The sequence below is a fragment of the Henckelia pumila genome, chromosome 2, assembly GCF_033568475.1.
Source record: "Henckelia pumila isolate YLH828 chromosome 2, ASM3356847v2, whole genome shotgun sequence".
Lineage (NCBI taxonomy): Eukaryota > Viridiplantae > Streptophyta > Magnoliopsida > Lamiales > Gesneriaceae > Henckelia > Henckelia pumila.
Window position 1 is genome coordinate 168,256,896 of NC_133121.1, and position 20,357 is coordinate 168,277,252.

The following is a 20,357-nucleotide window of genomic DNA, read 5'->3' on the forward strand; positions in this document are numbered from 1 at the left end:
CAAAATATTTTAAATTAGTGCCACGTGTCATGTGATGGCTGGCTTAAGGCACTGTAGATCATCTGGGAGCCGTTGATGTGAGCAGATCGGCCGGCCGGCATAGAACTTCCCGTGGTATTGACTTTATTCATTTCATGCAGGGATTTCAAAGAATGCTATAGTCCACCAGGAGATTTACTCAGCACAGTCTAAACATATAATTTTGATTGCAAATTTTCTGCTTTGGCAAGAAATTATGTTGGATGAATTAAGAATTCGAAACCAGACGTCTCAACGTAGGATTTATCGCGATGACTTGCATCCAAATGATAATCTTAATCTGCATAAAATGCTACTAGTTTTCATCAAGTAACTAAGTAACTCAAAAGGATGAAGTTTTACTCAGTTACATTGAAACATAGCTTAGCCTCATCCCAAGGGCCATTGATCTCAAATTTATACCCCTGAATCCTAATAAGCCAGTAGGGGCAAACCAGATTAACAAAAACCACGACACTTGACAATAAAATAAAGAGCAACCGATGCAACTGAGCAACGAAAAACAACGTTACCACCATCAACATTGCCGTGAAACACAAGTGCAACCGAAAAGAGAATTTCTTTATAAGGTATGTTACCAACGGAGCGAACAGAAAGACTTGCAAGGAAAATAGCACGACAGCAAAAACGTGCAGCCTCGATGGAAGCCTAGAAGCAATTAGAAGCGAAGCAGCTATAGAGGCATTAAGAGAGATATTGTTAGTAAAGGTTGCATCTTCAAGAGCCCCAGGGGGCTTAACAGAGGAATCAGAGTAGTTGTGCAGAAAGAGGTGGAGTATGACAAGAGAAGCTGTGAGCGCCCAAATCGAGTCCGAACTTATGGATCGGGTAAGTGTTTGGTAGATAGGCGACAAAAGATACAAACCTGTTATGAAGAATGAGATTTTGAGAATGTAATTGAGTAAAAGATTGAAAGACAACATTTCAGCTGTTGAAAGAACGACAAAGAACCCGACTCCAAGAAGGACGATGTCGAGTAACAAGAGGGATGTTTCACTGAATGATGATCTGAGGGTATAAGTCCAGACCAAGACGACGAGAGCTACAATGCACAGATATTGTGAGATGGAAAATGAATCCAGAATCACCTTAACCAAGTCTCTTTTCACAACATTGGCATTCGTAATCATGTCTTCCAGGAAAGACTCGTCTGTGTGATTGTCAGCAAAACCTGGTTGCATCCCTCCGTATGCAACTTTTCTCCATTTAGGATAGGTCGGAGACGAGCTCGTGCTTGAGTTGGATTCCATTTGTACCAGAAACTATATTGCACTAGCTAACATATCTTCAAGATTTTTCAGCACCAGCAGGTTGCGACATAGCACAATCTTATAAGCTTTTCATCTAAAACCATGTAGTAGTCCGCAATCTGAAATTAGAAAAACTAAGTAAAGATGGATGTCAATCAAACATGGGAGAGGGGCCTTGATAATACTTAAACCAGCAGTAGCTCCAACAAGATTGAATCGAATTGCCCAGTATTCGAAATAGATTAATGATTTGCAGAAGATTCAATAAAAGCAACTTAAAGAAGATTAATTTGCCCAGTATTTGTGGCCTTATATCGAGCCAATGGAAGCTCAAAATCATATAGCAGCTGAAAATCAAAATCGAACCTACGAAAAAAGATCTAATGCGGGGAAAAAATGAAATTGCAATACGACATAGAATAGATCTTGTATTCTAGCACAAAAACACCCAAAAAAAAAATGAAAATAAGAATTTCAGCGTACCCAGCAATTGACGAATGAAGAAGAAACTCGTGCTCGGATTCCACTGAATTGTTCCTCCGCCGTTGCCGCTATAGCCAATGTATTATAGGTTAACTTGTTTTTTCTTATTTGTTTTATTTTTTTTCTTAGGTATTAATTGTTTTTGGAGAATTTGGATACAATCATTCAATACCATAGAGCACCGCAAATAATATTGTTCAAAAAATAGGAAAAACACTGAGGTAAAGTATTTTTTAAAACTTTTTATAAAATATTTTAAAAGTTGTTTTAAGACTAAATATATGTTTGGATAACTATACTATAAAAACATTTTAACATTACAAATGTAACGTTGTTCATCTTTGTGTTTCATAGTTTTATTATAAGAACTTTTAAAAATATCACTCAAATATCTTTAAAAGCTATACTTAGACAATACATTTTTAAAAAATATTTTTCATAAACATTTTACAAGAGTTTTATTCAAACATATATTTTAAGTTTTTTCACTTTTAAAACGCTAAAATATTTTTAAAGTATATGTCCAAACAAAACCTTGGTGTACAAAATTTGTAATATCTTATATGTTTCAATGCAGGAAAAAAAAATAACCAGCAAAAACCCAAACATATGAAAATATATGACGAGAAAATAATAACTAAATGAAGGTAACGCAACGGGTCAAGAAACTCAATCGTGAATACAACACCGAAAGTAGCGAATTAATTTGTCTTTTTAGAAAGTAGGCAAGTAGCCACCCTCGTATTACATGAGATCGATCGTCTAATTGTTATATAAGTTCATTGTAATTCATTATAAACTCATTTTAAATATTTTGTAGTTCATTGGAACAAGGATATCAGAGTATCACTTTATCAATAATCGTATATTATAACGCAATGCAATTTGTTTTTCCAAAACTCCATGTCAATGTTACCCGTCGCCACATAAACAATTTTTAGCATACACGACGGAGTCCAAAAAAAAAAACCAAAATGAAACAAATGCAAGTTATGAATACAAATACGGATTCATCGTCGACTAGAGCAAAAATGAAAGGGAAAAAAATGCATGTTGCAAGAGTAAAATAACAAATTCAGTTTTAACACAACCAAAAGAGGAAAAGTGTCTACGAGATAAATATAAATATATATATATATATATATATATATATATATAATCTTGCCTAATTTTTAATATCATACTAAATTTTTCATTATTTTTTTAAAAAAACAACAAATATATATAATAAAATAAAAATTCAAATATTAATTAGAATAATAAACAATATTTGTTTTATCTAAATATCGAACATCCCAATGGATAATGACTGTAAGGGTGTTCATCGGTCAGTTCGATTTTAATTTGTCTAATTTCGGTTCGGTTTTCCGGTTTTCGGTTTATGAAAAATGTAATCCGGAGTCAAACCATTCTACTTCGGTTCGGTTCGATTTGGTTCGATTTTTGTACTATAATGGACCGGTTTATATATTAATAATACATAACACAATAAAAGAAACATGAATTTAATTCAACATGTAATTTAAATACCCAAACACACAACTTAAAGTTATAGTCATATAATGAAAAAACAAAAAATAACAAACAATACAAGAACTTACATCCGACCTCAGTCCTAAAATATTTTAAGAAAAAATAAAAAAGAATGTCATCTAAGAATGCCATTAACAAAATATAAAGATTAAAACAAGAACCAATGAAAAAATTCAGTAAGGAAAATGAATAGGATAAACAGAAAAAACTTGCTTTACTTCACAGGCACCAAATTTGGAGAAAACAGAGAATCAAACAAATAATCAAATTTGGTCATTTAAGAATCTGTTTTTGTCAATCCTAGACAAATTAGACATATCAATCTATAGGGGTGGCAGTGGCTTATTCGAATTTGGTCATCAGTGGCTTATTCGAATTGAAACTAGAATAGCTCAAAGAAAATTTCCACCTTTTTTCTGATCATTCCAAGTAATCAATCCAGGGACGGAACTATATGGGGGCTAGGCTGGGCTCCATATAGTTAGTATATATGTATATATATATATATATATATTGAGTCAATTATATATATTAATTATTATTTGCAATTGATTGGATTTTTTAATTTATTGATATATATGAGTTTTATTTAATTTATTTAGGCTTTTATATTTTGTGTTTATATAGACCATTTCATGGAACATTCAATATATTGAACATTATATGCTATTGAGTACAAAATAACATTATAAATTCAAAGTAAATATATAATTATGTACATTATCACATTAAAAAAAATTATACTTTATAAAATATAAAACGATTATTCAACTTATTTTAAAGAGAAATTTTTTGATTCATTAACCCATCAAATCTTCAAATTTTTTTAATAAAATATAATTTAATTATTGAAATACATTCACTGTTGAATATAGAAAATATTTATAAGGATATTGATATATTAAAATTTTGTGTCATTACTAGCATGATTGATATTCAATTTTTTTTAAAATCATAAACAATTTGAAAGATATATGAATAATAAAATATTAACATAAATATAATAGGTATATTGATCCTATGAGTTTTATTCATATTTTTTTCATATAAAATTAGCCTCCCTACCGCAAAATCCTAGTTATGTCCCTGAATCAATCCAAGCGGTACTATAGTGTGTTAATAATTTAAACAAACCAGATTATATGTGAGTCAAGGACAAAGCTAAAGCTAGAAATTATGGCATTGTTTGGTTTGATGTATTATTAATCTATGTATAACTTATCCCAATTAATTTTGTCTTATTTTCGTCATATTATTTATTTATTTATTAATTAATAATTTTACATCAATTAAATCAAATTAATTATAATCTATCCATCAAATCAAATAATGTATTAACTATTTTTTTTATTTATTTTTAATTTACATTAAATTACTTATTTATGGATTACTTATCCTATCATTCAAACCAAATGGTGCCATAAAGTACAAGTAATCAACTAACTGACCAGTGTTGGAAATCGAGCAGCAGTGTTGGAAATCTGGCAGCGAAGATTTTTTGATGAAAGCTCCGGTGGACGATTGAGATTGGAGGCGGTCTGCAGAATTTGTGAGAGTAAGAGAGTGGGGCGGCTTTGCGGAGAAGGAAATCAATTAATTTCTAGGGACTAAAATATAATATGTTCATAATATGGAAAACCTAATAACCTAGGGACTATATTATAATATAGTCTATTCCGGTTCAGGTTTTTTGTTAACAAAAACCGAAACCGAACCAGGAAACCGAACAAATCAAAGTATGTTTGGATGCCTAAAAAATGGAATTTGGAATTTGATTTGAAATTGGAATTGGAATTGGAATTGGAATTGGAATTCATGGAATTCAAATTTCATTTTAGTGTTTTGAAAAAAGTTGAAATATATATTAGAATTTAATAGCATAAATTTTAGAAAATTGATATTTTAAAAAAAATGTTAGGAAAACTTAAATTTATAACTAAAGATTTATTGTTTTTATAAACCCAAATCTCATGAAATCAAACCAATTTTGTATGGATTTCACTTAGTTAAATGAAATCTCATCAAATCTCATCAAATACCAATCTTGTTTTAAAATTTCATTTAACCAAACACTAACACAGTATTTGCAGATCTAAATCTCACCAAATCCCTTTTAAATCTAGTCCACCAAACACAGTATCAATATTTGTATCCAAAACCGCCCACATGGGCATAGGCAAGTTGGTAAGGCCCGAGGTGACGTGGGAAGAAATTCCCCAGCGTTGCGGGTTCGATCCTCGTGTGGAGCATATTCCTCATTGAAATATTTGGGGGTATGCTCTGGGGGTTGGACCATGTTGTTCCCTCCCTCAGGTCCCTGCCTACTCGTGCACATCCTTCGATTTAACCCCGCGTGAGCCAATGAGCCTCTAACTCAAGTGGGATTTATTAAAAAAATATATATATTTGTATCCAAAACCGAACCAAAAATCGAAAAACCAATCCTAAAAAACCAAAATTTTAATTTCGATCGGTTTTTTTCATTATATCAAAATAATGAACATTAATGACTGAACGGTATTTCCCTTGGAAATTAAATAATAAATAAATATCGTGCATCCCAATAAGATATTTTGCGGCAAACGGACAACTCAAACCGTTTGTTTCCGTCATACTAAAATATGCAGGTACATTACACCTCTCACATGCCGCCACCTCTACAATCAGATTCACGATTTTCAAGAAACCCACTCCTCCTTGATGTTCATGGCTCAATCATTCTGTTGTATTGATGCGTGAGATTTTGGCTTTGGTGGTTGTAGAAAAGGGTTAAGCATTAGAAATGGTGAGATTTTAGTTTGACTGTTTATGTTGTTTACTTGCTTGTTGAAATGCCCAGGTGATTTTTGGTTATGGAGAAGCAGGCTTTGTATGGAATCACGGAAACTTATTGGCCTTAGCCCTTCTATTTTTCTTGGCTTGATCACGGATTGTTGTTTAATGGGAGGAAGATGTGGTGATAGGGTCTTGATTAGCTAGTCAAATTGATTGATAAGATGTCTGCACGAGTTCTTGTTTGTGTAAAAAAGGTAGCTTTCTGAAATTATTACTAAAAGTATGTTTCAATTGCTGAAGAGGGATGGTGCATTCTATAGTTTGGAATTCACCTTATTTTGGTGTTTCCCAAAGATTTAGCTTTGTTGCTATGTTTGATTGATAATTTCCGCTCTTGCTTCGGAGTTCTAGCGTGAACATCCATGGGGAATAAGGGGATTTTTGTATTTGAAAATGCTACTTTATATAAGTTTCTGGCACTAGTCTAAGCTGACCAAACACATTAACTTACTTTTTTCACTCTGTTATGTTATAGTCCATGGCGGTCTCATTGCGGCCCTCGTGTAAGGTACCTCTGTTAGTTTGTCTACCATCAAACAGTTGTTCCTTTAGTTGCTGTCCTCGAAGTTTAGATATCAGTCGTCATCATCAACCACAATTACGCCAAGCCATCAATGGGAAATTTAAGCTGAAAGAGGCACCATTATTTAGCCGTCCAGTCAGCTCTCACCATCTCAAACCAGTTTTTGCGCTAGATGCGAACCTTCCGCATCCCGCCGATGAGGTACTTTCTTTTGTTACGATATATAAAATCATGCTTTAGCAAATGTTTTGCTTTTCTTTCAACTGCTCGAACTAAATTTATGTGCATTACCTTATCATTTACACGCACACTGATACTCTTGAAAAATCATAGAATCACTCCTCTTTTCTTGTTGCCATTGCTGACTACGAACTAAATTAATATGAAGGAACCGGGTAATTTGAAAAGAGGCGAAAGCTTTGAGCAATGGGATTCGCTCACTGGAAAATTTGCAGGAGCTGCAAATCTACCATTTTTACTGTTGCAGCTTCCCCAGATCATACTAAATTCCAGGAATCTTCTGGGTGGAAACAAGTCAGCACTCCTGGCCGTCCCGTGGCTTGTAATGCATTTAGTGTTCCATTACTTTAAGATATGGGTTGTGGTTAATATAACTCATGAGATGTGATTCGTATGATTTTTTAAATTGTTTTTAAGGGTATGCTGACTGGAATGCTTGGGAATCTTTCACTGCTGTCATACTTTATTAAGAAGAGGGAGACTGGAGCAGTGGTGGTGCAAGCATTAGGAGTAATATCAACTTATGTCGTGATTTTGCAGCTGGCATTGGCCGAAGCTATGCCTACATCTTATTTTATTGGCATTTCTATTGTGGTTGCTTCTGGTCTCTTATTAAATTTTATGAAATATTTTGATTTGCTCAAATCAGAAATCTGGCTCTTTTGGGAAGAATTTATTACCATTGGTGGGCTCTCAGTTCTTCCCCAAGTAATAACTTCTGTCATTGCACAAAAATGCATATACTATATGGTTTCAATGCTACATTAGTTTCTTAAAAATCATGTCAATGATGTGTTTAGGTGATGTGGTCAACCTTCATCCCCTATGTTCCCAACTCTATCCTTCCTGGGATCATTTCATTTGTCGCCGCGATACTCGCTGTTCTTATGGTAAGCATGGCATTACAGGCTTCTGCTTCATTGTTTAACCGCTAATACGCATTAACGATCAACATGGACAGATTGAACCAAATGCATTACCATTTACCACACTAAATGGTAAGATGTCTGACGATGCATAAGCAAAAAAACCCACCTTTTGACCATGGTTACCTGATTATAGGCATTCAGATCTTAAAATTTTGAGTCTTATTTCTCTCTCTCTCTTAAAAACTGACAGTACAAATAAAAAATTAACTACAAAGGAATAGAAAAAGTAAATCAGCAAAAATGACATGAAAATGTGAAGAAAACAAGTTCAAGTACCAGTTCATTGTCTTGACATAATAATAATTACATCAGAGGATCAGTACTCAAATGCAATTATTAAGTGATTCTGAGTCATCATCTAAATCCTTGTGATACTTACCGGCTTACTTTTTGGGACATTTCATTTTTCATTCCGCCTCGAGAGAGAACCTGGAATTTTTCGTTATAGTTCCAAAAAATCTTCTCATCTATGTGCTAGCATTTAATAGGTCATTTCAAGGCAGTGATTCTAGCGCGCCACCTCCTGGCTGGGATGAGTTCATTTGTGCGTTTTGTTTTTATCGGATTATCAGTTGCCAACATTCTTAGTATTGTGATTCATCCTATATGATGCTAGAAGTTACTCTTAGCCTGAGTCTAATTATTCGAATGAATGGGCTGCTGAAAGCTTTTAGAATATGTGATCAGTAATTTTTTAACCTGCTCGATAATGAATATGAGTTTTGTTCGCTCCATTTCTTATCTTGATTTGCAAGAAAGAACCTTAATTTGATATTCTTCTTATGTCGCAGCTTCTTAATTTTTTCAGGCTCGGATGGGCAAACTCCCTGATAAAGGTGTCAAAATTTTAGGATCGATATCTGGATGGACTGCCACTCTTCTTTTCATGTGGATGCCCGTTGCGCAGATGGTAAACTTTACTCTTCTTTGCAGACTCGTTTACATTCTCTATGGCCGTAAGAGTTACTTTGACTCAAAATAAATCTTTTTTCAGTGGACGAATATTTTGAATCCTGACAACATAAAAGGATTATCAGCTATTACAATGTTGCTGGCGATGATAGGCAATGGACTTTTGCTCCCACGGGCCCTGTTTATTCGTGACTTAATGTGGTATGTTGATTTCCTCTGTCCCATCTATGAACTCAATTCCCTTAAAATGTGGTCTGGCTAGTATAATAAACAGAGGATATATTGACATCAAAATGGAGTACATCATGTTTCCTTTTTACTAGTTTAGAATCACAATGTTTTCAATCTCAAACGTGAACATTTCTTTTTGTGATGATATTTTGTTTTAGCACAAGATGTGTCAACTCCGTCGGTTACTTCAATCTTATGTAAACAATCCTCCACCTTGTTTTCATCTTAATCACACATGTTAGTCTTGGGACGGAGAAATTGTTAAAGCAGAGAATTGGTGAGTTGACCCTGTCTTAATTTGCAGGTTCACTGGCTCAGGCTGGGGGTGTGTTTTCTATGGATGGGGAAACCTTCTATGTTTGTACTGGTAATCTGTTCAATATTATCTAGACATTAGTTCCTTTTGGCAAAATCAGGACGGAAGTTCTTAACTGATTTACTAATAATGTTCTTTGATATCAGCTTAAACAGTACAAGCAAGGAGCTCTTTGTGGCTGCAACACTTGCGTTTTGTGCCTGGATAGGTGTGTCCGACAATCATGTTTCATTATGATTTAAGTTAATGTCGTGCATGTTGTTGTTAAAATACACAAAGTATTGTTTAAACATGGAATATTGCTAGCCTCTTCTCATGTTCAATAGACCTAACATTCAAGATTTATCTTTTTTTCCCATTTTATGTCCTTTCCTTCTCTTAATTTCTCTCCGACATGCACATTTTCCAAAATGGAATATTGCTAGCCTCTTCTCATGTTCAATAGACCTAACATTCAAGATTTATCTTTTTTTCCCATTTTATGTCCTTTCCTTCTCTTAATTTCTCTCCGACATGCACATTTTCCAAAATGCTTAAAATTTTCTGATAATCAATCATAGAATTATTAAGGCCCACTATTTCCAAATCTTCGTTTTTTATTGTCCCCTTCCATGTTTCCTCAGGACATACTTTCTGGAAAGATTCGCAAGTCTATGGACTTCATTCCCCATTCTCATCTTTCAAGGAGCTCATTTTCGGTCCTTGATGTTAATGTCTCGCTCCATTGTTAAATGAATGATGCTGCATGAGAGATTGGCGATCCTTTTTTCCAGCTCCATCAAGATTATATGTTGACAGCACGAAGCAGAAGCTGCCTTAGACTGGTTTTGATGCTTACTGTTCCCACCATCACATGATATCCTGGTGCTATCATCTATGTAAATGAGCCGATCCTATCGCTATAGTCTTGTATCTATTCTGAATAATTTGTTGTAATTAGGAAACTTAAGCAGTCAAAGATGCATGCTCTCTTCTTTATGTACCATCGCCTCTTCAAAAAATATTTTTTCAGCACTTCTTGATCTTCTCTGTTTGTGATTGCTTCTCTGTTACTGTGTGGCGATTAACATTCAAGTTCCTCGCAGCGTTTTCAAGTAACCATATGCTTTCCGGAGTTGAGAACTATTTTGGAAATGGAATTAGTATTGCAGTTGATGTATTAATGGTGTTTGTAAACAAGGCAAGATCAAGAAATGGTTTTTATTGGAGCTGGCTCATTATATTATGGAGATGGAAAACTTGCACTTCATACTATAATACATAAAAATGGTAAAATTTAAAAGAATATTCATGTGGAAAAGTTAATATTCAAGTTCAGCTCATTTAAATATAATTTGGAAAACAGAAGGATACTAGGGGGAAAAAATGGAAAATCACGTAGAACATGCTAAGGGGATGGTGGGGAAGAGGTAGATGATGAAGAGAAAGTAGATATTGATATTGTTTTACATAATGGCATTTTCTAAGTTTTATCCATAATGAAATGGAGAGTATTTAAGCCCCCGGTGAAAATTTTTTAAGCTAATAACCCCCTGTGATTCTAAATTTGTAGCATACACACCATTTTCAGTTAAAAAATGACGAAAATACCCCTACATAAAATAAATGATAAATTAAATAGTTCATAAAAGGAAAGGGCATTTTCGTCATTTTTTAGCCAGAAGGGGTGTGTATGCTACAAATCTAGAATCACAGGGGGTTATTAGCTTAAATTTTTTTCATAGGGGGTTATTAGCTAACACGGGATTTCACAAGGGTGATATATGCAATTTTCCCATGATAAAATATAATCACCAAAGAAATAAATATTTATTCGAAAAAAGTCAAAAGAAAATATAAATATATATATATATATATATATATATATATATATATATATATATATTTGATGTTGCACTAAACCTTATTGCCTTGAAGAGGGTCTTTCGCGTGCTTCAGTCAATTAGAGATAGAGTAAACCACAACTCTAGGAATATACATGCTCTTTGCGTACCCAATCCAGCTAAACTAGGGTCGTCATCTGCATCATAAAGTGAGGTTAGAGGCGTCGGGGTATGTCCAACGAAAATCCTCTGACGCTCAAGTCAGCGATCTACCCAAAATATATACTCACAAAAACTAAAAAGCTTTTAGAGTATAAATTGAAAGAAAGTGAGAGAATGTACATTGAAAATGGGGAGGAGTCTTATATTTATAGAGTTCTTTGGGTGGTTCTATGCTGCACCGATGAATTTCACCCGATGAAACATCCACTATTCATGGGGTCAGGACCCCACACAATTTGTGTGGGGGGCCCGGGCCATGAATGTCCAAGATCCACCGGGTGAATTGGGTAAATTCACCCGGTAGAGGATAGAAAAACCCGAGTTCCTTGTACATGGGTCATGGGCCTCCTAAATATATGGAACTTTATGAACAAAAGCACAAATAAGTTAGATGGGATTTTTAAATTATTATTATATATTTAAAAACAATTTAAAGAAATATAATAAAGCGGGGCAAACCTCAAACTTTGAAGACACAATTTAAATAAAAAAATCCACTATTATCGAAACAAAAATAATTATATATAAAATAATATTAAATAGTAGTAATATTAAATTTTAAAATAAGAATATAACAAATTAATAATCAATGTTTTCATAATTAGGCCGATGATTAAAGATGTAGCCACCGTGAGGTTAGTGGCTGCAATTGCCACCCTTCAACTTTGTCATTTACAGTATTATATCCTTTAAATTTACAACAATATTTCATTTTTTAAATGATTTATTAACGCAATCCTCCATCATCGAATAAAAAATCAATTTTGATTTATCTCTTGCTTGAATTTTTTAGCTCCGTCCTTGCCGATAACGTATCAGTTAATCTTTCAACAATATTTCAAGCGCTTCGGACAGGTTCAATTGGACAGTCCAATCGAGAAACTAATATATTATATTAAATAATAATATAATATAATAGATAAATATATTTAAAATTTTAGAGATCTTAAATATGTTTATAAATAATAAAAGTATATATTTTACAAGTTTAAAATTCAAACAATAACATACATATAATCAAAATATGAAATATAAGTATATATTTTTTAGGAAAAAAATATAAATCAAAATACACTTAAATACTACTATAAAACAACATTTCTAACAAATTTTAAAATCCAAACTATCATACATTTAATAAAAATAAAATTTTAGATAAAATAAATATGTTTTTTTAAATAAACAAGAAAAAATAAATATTTAAAAGAAAATTAAGTTTGACCGTAATATTTTATGACTTGATCGGACCGAACCCTAACCAGTTCTCCTACAAAATCGGTTGGTCCGATCCAATTTAGACTTAGGTGTTTGTCACTTTGGTGTTCTTATCTTGTTTTCATTATTAGGAGCAATTCTCCTCATTGTAATGTTTCATATTTATCAATAAAATAAGTAGCTATGATCACCTTTTATTTAAAAAAAAAAAACCGATTTGATTATCAATCTGATTATGAAAATACTATAAATTAATTTATTAGTTTCTTATTTTAAATTTAAATATTATTACTATTATTTAAAAATATTTTATATATTTATATTTTTATCGATATTAATATGTTTTTTTAGTTTAATTATCCTTAAGATCTAAAGTTGTATTAAATTAAAAAAAAAAAATTTTTGTCTTGTTACTTTTTCTGACACAAGGTGATGAGTCGAGGTCTCAAACCCCGAGACTCTTCACATAATGTGGGTCTAGGATCCCTGTAGCGATCCAACCCGAATCCACTACTAATCAGAGAATTAGAGCTTAATTAAGCATGCAATTAATACTAATCAGAATACACTGCGGAAAGCTTAAATAAATACTGACCGGCAGAATATAACAGGTTAAATAAATTCAATATACAACCCAATCGAATGAATTTTAATAACAATAGAACCTACATCTAATCCTGATGTCCTCTCTGGTCACCGACTACTTCAAGTCACTGGGCGCACTACCTGCACCTGCACCTGCCCCGTCGAATGGGGTTTGGAACGCTGTTCCTGGATCTGTGTGATCCGGCACCCAAGGCAGCGGAAGTTTAAAATTTTATGATCTGGAACAATTCCAGATCTATGGATGTCATATCCTTTGTGATTAAAACAATTGAGTAAAATAATAATAACAATTATAATTTTACCTCTTCAAGCTATGGCTTGATCTATGGACTCCAATAGATTAAATCTGCTCTTGTTGTAAATCCCAGGAACTGAAGTCTGGATCAACTCCTTAATCAGGTCCACGAATAGAAAACTAAACCTTCTGATAGATTGCACTAGAAAATCTATCAGATGTTTCTCGATGAGATTTACAGATCTGATCTGTCAATTCAGAATGTAATTTTTCAAAAATCACAGACTGAATTCTCTCACGAAAGGGAGAAGGGATTTTCGAATTCCTAGCTTGGAATAATAATAATGTGTGTTCGAAAATCCCATCATGTACTATATATAATTTCTGTACTGGACTAACTTATATGTCTAATGAGACACTAACACCTTAGGGCCCATTAGTCATAACTTAAGCCCAACAAACCAAGCCTGTTATTATAAAAATTAATATAAAATTCATCATGACTCCGATTGATAAACTGATTTAACCAATGTGCACATAAATCATTTTTGCACCTTTTAAAGTCAAGATAATTTTTGTGAATCCGAATTCAGTGATTTCCAAAAATGTCCATCCCTATGTCATTTTAGGAAACCTTACTCCCTTTGCTTTATTATGAGAAGTCCAACTTCTCTGTCGCTAAATTTAACTCTTTAAATTTAACTATCTCAACGGGGATTAGAAATCCATTACTTGTGTGACCCTCATTGGTTCAGGGATACAGCTAGCCGTGGGTTCACAACTCCTTGTGACTCGAAACATCATTTCCGACTTACCCATCGAATCATGGTATGAACGCCTAGCAACATCGCCCCATGATTCCCTAGGTATCACTGATAGCGCCTGCAAGAACCAGTAAGTTTTGGTTAGCGTACAGTACGGTCTCTTCATCCAAATATCCCGATCGAATCAACAACCATTGGTATATCGAGAGTTGTTAGAGATTCGATAACTATGCAATACATCTGAGATCAAATAGTGACATCGCATATGCAACTAGGAAACCACGTAACCTAAAGCATATCAAGTACTTTGGCCAGAGATTTGTCACACTAATATCTACTCAGATCACATAGGATATCCACTCCCGTAGGTGTATGGTGAATCCTTGACAACCAATCATTGACTCATATATGTGTCGTGACTGCACCCAATCTCGACACCTGATGACCCTCACGGAGTCGGTAAACGAGTCAAAGTACAGTACTAGCATATAGAGTCTCCATGATGTTTCAAGTAGTAAGAACTAATGGTGTACAACCAAAACCACGAACTTCATCCACTCGATAAGTGATAACCACTTGAAAAGTCCTAGTAGGATAGTTCGATCATTCATCCAATGAATATCCATTTGCATGCTTTGAACATCTCCATGTTCCTTACCAATGAAACGTGGTACTCGGCATCGCAAATGCTAGTCTCAATCTCGAGCGATCCTTATCCTTATTACGGACGGCCCAAATTGACTAGGAACGGTTTAGAATATACAGTGACTATAAGATGTGTTTCATGATAGTGTTCTCTCTCAATATTTTCTAAATTTCCTGCAGAAGCTTATGAGATGCTTGAGCAAATGACTATTAATAGTTATCAGTGGCCGAGTGAGAGATCTGCAATAAGGAAACCTGCTGGAGTTTATGAAGTTGATGCGTTCACGACCTTGACTTCTCAAATGGCTATTATTTCTACACAGTTGACTGCATTGACCAAAGGAAATAAAGTTTCTACTGAGACGGCATCTCTGGCGAATGCCGTAAATTCTGCTTAAGGATTTGAGAGTGTGGAGCAAACTCAATATGTGAACAACATAAATTACAAAAATTATCGAGGTAATCCTGCTCCCAATCAATATCATCCTATTTTACGCAATCATGAGAATTTTTTCTATGCAAATAATAAAGCTATATTTTATCTTGAGTTCTCACTCATATGCATTGATTTATTTGATTCTTCTGTGAATAATTTTGGTGTAGGAATAGAGTTGAAGAGTGCGCGAGATCCGAAGGTGGCGAAGAAGGTGAAAAAAAAAGCTAAGTCCAAGATGATTTTTGAGTATGTTTGGAGGGTGAAAGAGAGGAACAAAACCTCCAATAAAGTAACAGGAATTGGCTAAAATCAGCTTCAAGTCGAGCTGACGACTTTAAACCAAACGCTTTTTGGGAGGCAACCCAAGTTTTATTTTATTTTTGTTTTGTTTTAGTATTTTTAATTTTTTTATTTATTTAATTTTTAAATTTTTTTGAAGGCATGTCTTGTTCACGCGCTAACATTGAATTTTCTACTCTAGGTCCTTGTAAATTAATATCGAGTATCCATGTACCTGCCCCCGAAATTATGATGGGCTATGACTACTGACAGTCATGCCACAGGTATGTGCATTCATCCGTTCTTGTTATTGAATTATCGTACATTGATGACAATGCAAAATTTATGTTTGGGGGGTGTTTAAAAATTGTGAAAAATTTGAAAATTATTCATGAGTTAGTTTGAGTTAAACGCATGATGTGTAATTGTGTTGTCCTATGATGAAAATAATTTTTTGTGCTGAAAGGTCAATGTTAGCTATATTTTATCTTGAGTTCTCACTCATATGCATTATGCCTTGATTGTTGACACTTTAGTGATTAGAGAAGCTTTGTGATTTTGTGAGTGGATTGAATGATTTGATTCTTAACTTTGGTGATTTGTATTCAAAACCGAGGTAGACTTCTACAATCTTAGAAATGATTTAGACAATTTTTTTAAAAAAGAATTGATAACTAAAAAGTTTCCAAAGCAACATAGAAAAAAAAATTTTTACAACTCCATTCGGGCCTGGAAAGGGATTGAAATCCTAATCACCAATCCATGACTAAGTTTGCGGACAAAAATGGGGTTGATGCTCCATCCGGGCTATATACGAGGGGATTGAAATCTGAATCCTATCTTTAGTTATAGATAAGTTTGCGGGTAATTTATGAGGCTAAAATAAAACTGGGTGAAAAATCCAGCGATGTTTTGAAAAAAACTATGATATAACTTGAAAATTCCTTTTGATCTTACTGAGTAGAAGATGAACTTGGTGGAGAGTGTTTTGAAACTAGAGAGCAGAATTGATGAATCTATGAAACAAACTTGTTGCATTAGTGTACCGAAAGCGAGGAGGATAGACAAGATTGACAAATCACACACGCACATGAGAACTCTTAAGAAAATTAGTGGACATGTGTATTGAATCTTGAAATGTAAAAATTCGGAGGTCGACTATATTGTTCATTACTGTTTTGCTCGGGACTATCAAAAGTCTAAGTTTGGGGGGATTTGATAAGTGCATTTTATGCACTTAATTTGCTTATGATTTGACTTGGCTTTTGTGATGTATCGAGTAGATTTTATGCGTATTTGTTGTTGTTTTTGTTAGATGCAAGGATTGAAGGAAAAGTACCGAGAAGAGACGAAAAAAGTAATTACGGAGCTGCAAGTTTACAAAAATACTGGAGCTGGTAGATACATCAAAATCCAATCTGCACTGTTCAAAATGAATTTTGGGATGTTTTAGAGCTTCTGTCAAAATTTCAACTCGATCCGACGGCTAGAACTCAAGTTATGATTTTTGCAAGAATGGTGCGCGAGCTGAATGCGCTTTAGCGCACCCGCGCCCGGAACCGGCGCACCCACGCCCTGTAGCTCTTATTTTTGAGAAAATTATCGGCGATCAGTGCACCTGCGCCCTATTATAGCGCCCCTGCGCCATGGAACCAAAAAATGCGGTGTACCTGCGCCCGAGGGTAGCGCTCCCGCGCCTGACGTGTCGTATTTTCAAAAACTTTTAGTCTCGAACTTTAAAAGGACTTTTTGGCATATATCAAAGTATTATTGAGGGTTTGCATAAGTTTTTGAAGGCTAGAGATGGCTAGAGACCAAGGAAAATGGAGAAGATGCATTCTTGGCACGGAGACGGACGAAGCGACTACCGGAGACGGAGAAACATCATCTACTTTCGTTTTTATTTCATTCTTTCTCCTAATTTTTGAAGATGTTCAAGAACATGCTTTGTTTGATTTTTATTTTCGTTATGAACTAATTCCTTTGTTTAGAGGAACGACGTAGCTTGACTTGAAACCATGTTTTTGATATTTTGATTGATATATTAGAATTATTCATTCGGTTTATTTGTGTTTTCGTGAATTGATTGCGTTCAATTAACTAATCATTATTGAATTATTATATTTATTTGAAATATAGCACTCGAGAGAGGCGATTTTGAATAGGATCATAGAAAAATACATAATTGGTGTTTATAAAGTTTGAAAGGCCTATAACTCCATTGAAGCCTTTGTAAGAATTACTGTGTCATTTATCGGATTTAATAGTCGAACTTAGATAGAGATATTGAGTTTACTATTGAATACGAATTTCTGCTTACACTCGAGAGAGGTAGTAGAAAATAATAGGGATTCTTGGCTAATAAACTAGAAGAATTTATAATTAAACAATCATTAGAAATAAATTATGGTGGACAGTCAAGTGAAGTCGAACCTCTAGCATTCATCTCGTATTGAATTTTCATCTTGCGAACTCTTCGTTATCTAATTTTAATTATTGCGTATTTTAGTTATTTAAACTCAAACCATTCTCGTAGCTCCACATAGGATTAAGATTTGATTAGTTGCAAATATTTAATATAATATCATTTTATTCATTCTCCGTGGGATCGACTTGGACTCATTTTCTATATTAAAACTTGACACCGTGTACTTGCGGGCACAAAATTACGCAACAATTGCATGTAATTATAATTTTTAAGCAAGTATAATTCAGACTAAACATTAAATTTACAGTGATAATTTTTTTAAGATGTTTAAAAATTATTAAATATTAGTGATCATTTGCATATGTTTTCTGCTTGTATAATATTTTTTATAACTAATTCAATTTATATTAAAATTTTTATAAAAGGTAGTGGAGAGTCATACTGCAATTTGATATGATCATATTTAAATGGGATCATACCTTACTTATAAAAATTAATGAGTGACATAATACAAATTAAAATAATGAAATTAGAAAAGTAAAAAGACAAAGAGACCAAACTATAATTTAAAATGATAAATTAAAAAAAAAAGGAAACAACAAAAACCGTTTATGACACCAAATTTTGTCTCTATTACCTTTGAACATAATAATAACTAGCATAATCTTATATATGTGTTGCGTGTGTATAAAATCATATAATATATTTAATATTGTATGTTATGTATAAATATTATTTTTTGACAATATTTAAATTTATTTTTTTCATTTATAAAATAATATAAAATTAAATTTAAAATTTATTTATCAATTTATCTTGTCTATAATGTTTAGTTGACAAAAACATAAAAATTTGAAATATCGAAATTTTAAAAAAATAAAATAAAAATAGAAGTGTAATATTTATATCAGATAAGGAAAATTTCGACAAATGAAAAGATGATGTCTAAGGGGAGATTCTTTATATATAGAGAGATATAATAATAATAATAATAATAATAATAATAATAATAATAATAATAATAATAATAATAATAATAATAAAGAAGTAAAGATATATGTAATTACTAGATCATTCTATTAAACGCTTCAACCAAGTATCAATCGGCAACCGGTAATCGTCATTAATTATTTAATTGATTAAATATGATGGGATACATACAGCATCATTGAATTTGTAATTGGGACCATTTTTGGAGTCATTGGAACTAATTATAGCTTTAATCTTAAGCTCGTTCTCTGTATGATATCTAAGTCTAAATTCATGTTTTTAAACTTTGCGGGTTTGGAATAAGTCAAATCACGAAACTTACAAAAATAACAAAAGTCGTCCCGTATGAGATAATCTTATTGATCTATATGTATGAGATAAATTAATTCGTCTCATATTATGAGATTCGTCTCACAAAATTGACATGACTATATAACACTTTAAAAGTTAGATTTGTCTCACAAAATTGACATGACTATATAACACTTTAAAAGTTTTGTGAAATAATAAATGATGTTACTTAAAACTTACCAAAACCATTTAAAGAAGGTGGAATGGAAAAATGAGCAAAACCATCAAAGCATCTTTGAAAGATGGTATTATAGAAATGGCCCACCTTTGGCTCATTATTATTATGATTTTATAATCTAGAAGAATAATATTATTGTGCAAAGTTCAATGATGTAATAGGTGGAACAAATACATAACAGCGGCTGTTTTGTATTACCGCCTCATGGTTAGTATATTTGATTTTTCTTTCTGTGCACGATACAAACTCTCGTAATGATGTAACAGCCTGTAAACCGAGCTAGTTAGATCAATCGTATTAGGCAAACTTTATATAACAATTTCGTTCAAGAAATGTTGGTATGAAAAATCATTCTAGTCTGATCATTGGTCAAAACTCAAACGTTCACCTACTCTATCAAATATCAACCAAGTTTATCTTTTCAGAAGTTATCATGCACAAAAATTGTAACGTGTCAGGAAAATAAGTGTTAAATACACAAGATAGATTAATACAAAACTACACAAATATTAAACATAGGATATGATATTCAAATAGAGATGAAGATATATATATATATGTTTATATATTCGACTTAGAGTACATGTTTTGATATCACGATGTAATCTTATGATGGTCATAGGACGTGCATAGCCCATAATCTAAAAAAACAAAAAACAAAACAAAGCACTCTAAATTTTAAAAATGACAGAAGATTATTCTACTCAAATTTTAACATCACTGAAAATTTTTAATTCAATCCTTAGATTTTAACTCAAAAAATGTTAAAATGCCTAATTTATGATAAATACATGATTTGTGCTCATAACTACTAATTTTATAATAGGTTAGAAGACTTCAATTTTCAGTGAATATAACTATTCAATTATATATGTATGTGTGTGGACTCTTATA

General features: G+C 32.9%; 2 protein-coding genes across 2 annotated transcripts; one reads left to right on the forward strand and one right to left on the reverse strand.

Moving 5' to 3' along the window:
* Positions 1–219: 219 nt before the first annotated feature.
* Positions 220–2,011, reverse strand: LOC140884240 (phosphatidylinositol N-acetylglucosaminyltransferase subunit C). The gene is made up of 2 exons (XM_073290931.1): positions 1,773–2,011; positions 220–1,408 (listed from the first exon to the last, which is right to left on the reverse strand). The coding sequence occupies exon 2, from the start codon at positions 1,287–1,289 to the stop codon at positions 378–380; it is 912 nt and encodes a 303-aa protein (XP_073147032.1). The 5' UTR covers positions 1,290–1,408; positions 1,773–2,011; the 3' UTR covers positions 220–377.
* Positions 2,012–5,892: 3,881 nt separating this feature from the next.
* On the forward strand, positions 5,893–10,365 carry LOC140881437 (maltose excess protein 1-like, chloroplastic). The gene is made up of 10 exons (XM_073286753.1): positions 5,893–6,090; positions 6,616–6,864; positions 7,052–7,225; positions 7,321–7,611; positions 7,704–7,793; positions 8,641–8,742; positions 8,827–8,945; positions 9,280–9,342; positions 9,438–9,499; positions 9,915–10,365. Exons 1-10 carry the CDS (start codon positions 6,088–6,090, stop codon positions 9,995–9,997), a joined length of 1,236 nt encoding a protein of 411 aa, XP_073142854.1. The 5' UTR covers positions 5,893–6,087; the 3' UTR covers positions 9,998–10,365.
* Positions 10,366–20,357: the final 9,992 nt, after the last annotated feature.

What these genes read in the sequence shown, in the direction of transcription:
- LOC140884240 (XM_073290931.1), bottom strand. Translation starts at nt 1,289, where the DNA reads ATGGAATCCAACTCAAGCACGAGCTCGTCTCCGACCTATCCTAAATGG.
- LOC140881437 (XM_073286753.1), top strand. An exon ending in GGCTCTCAGTTCTTCCCCAA is followed by an intron (nt 7,612 to 7,703) that starts GTAATAACTTCT and finishes TGATGTGTTTAG; the next exon opens with GTGATGTGGTCAACCTTCAT. An exon ending in AACCTTCTATGTTTGTACTG is followed by an intron (nt 9,343 to 9,437) that starts GTAATCTGTTCA and finishes CTTTGATATCAG; the next exon opens with CTTAAACAGTACAAGCAAGG.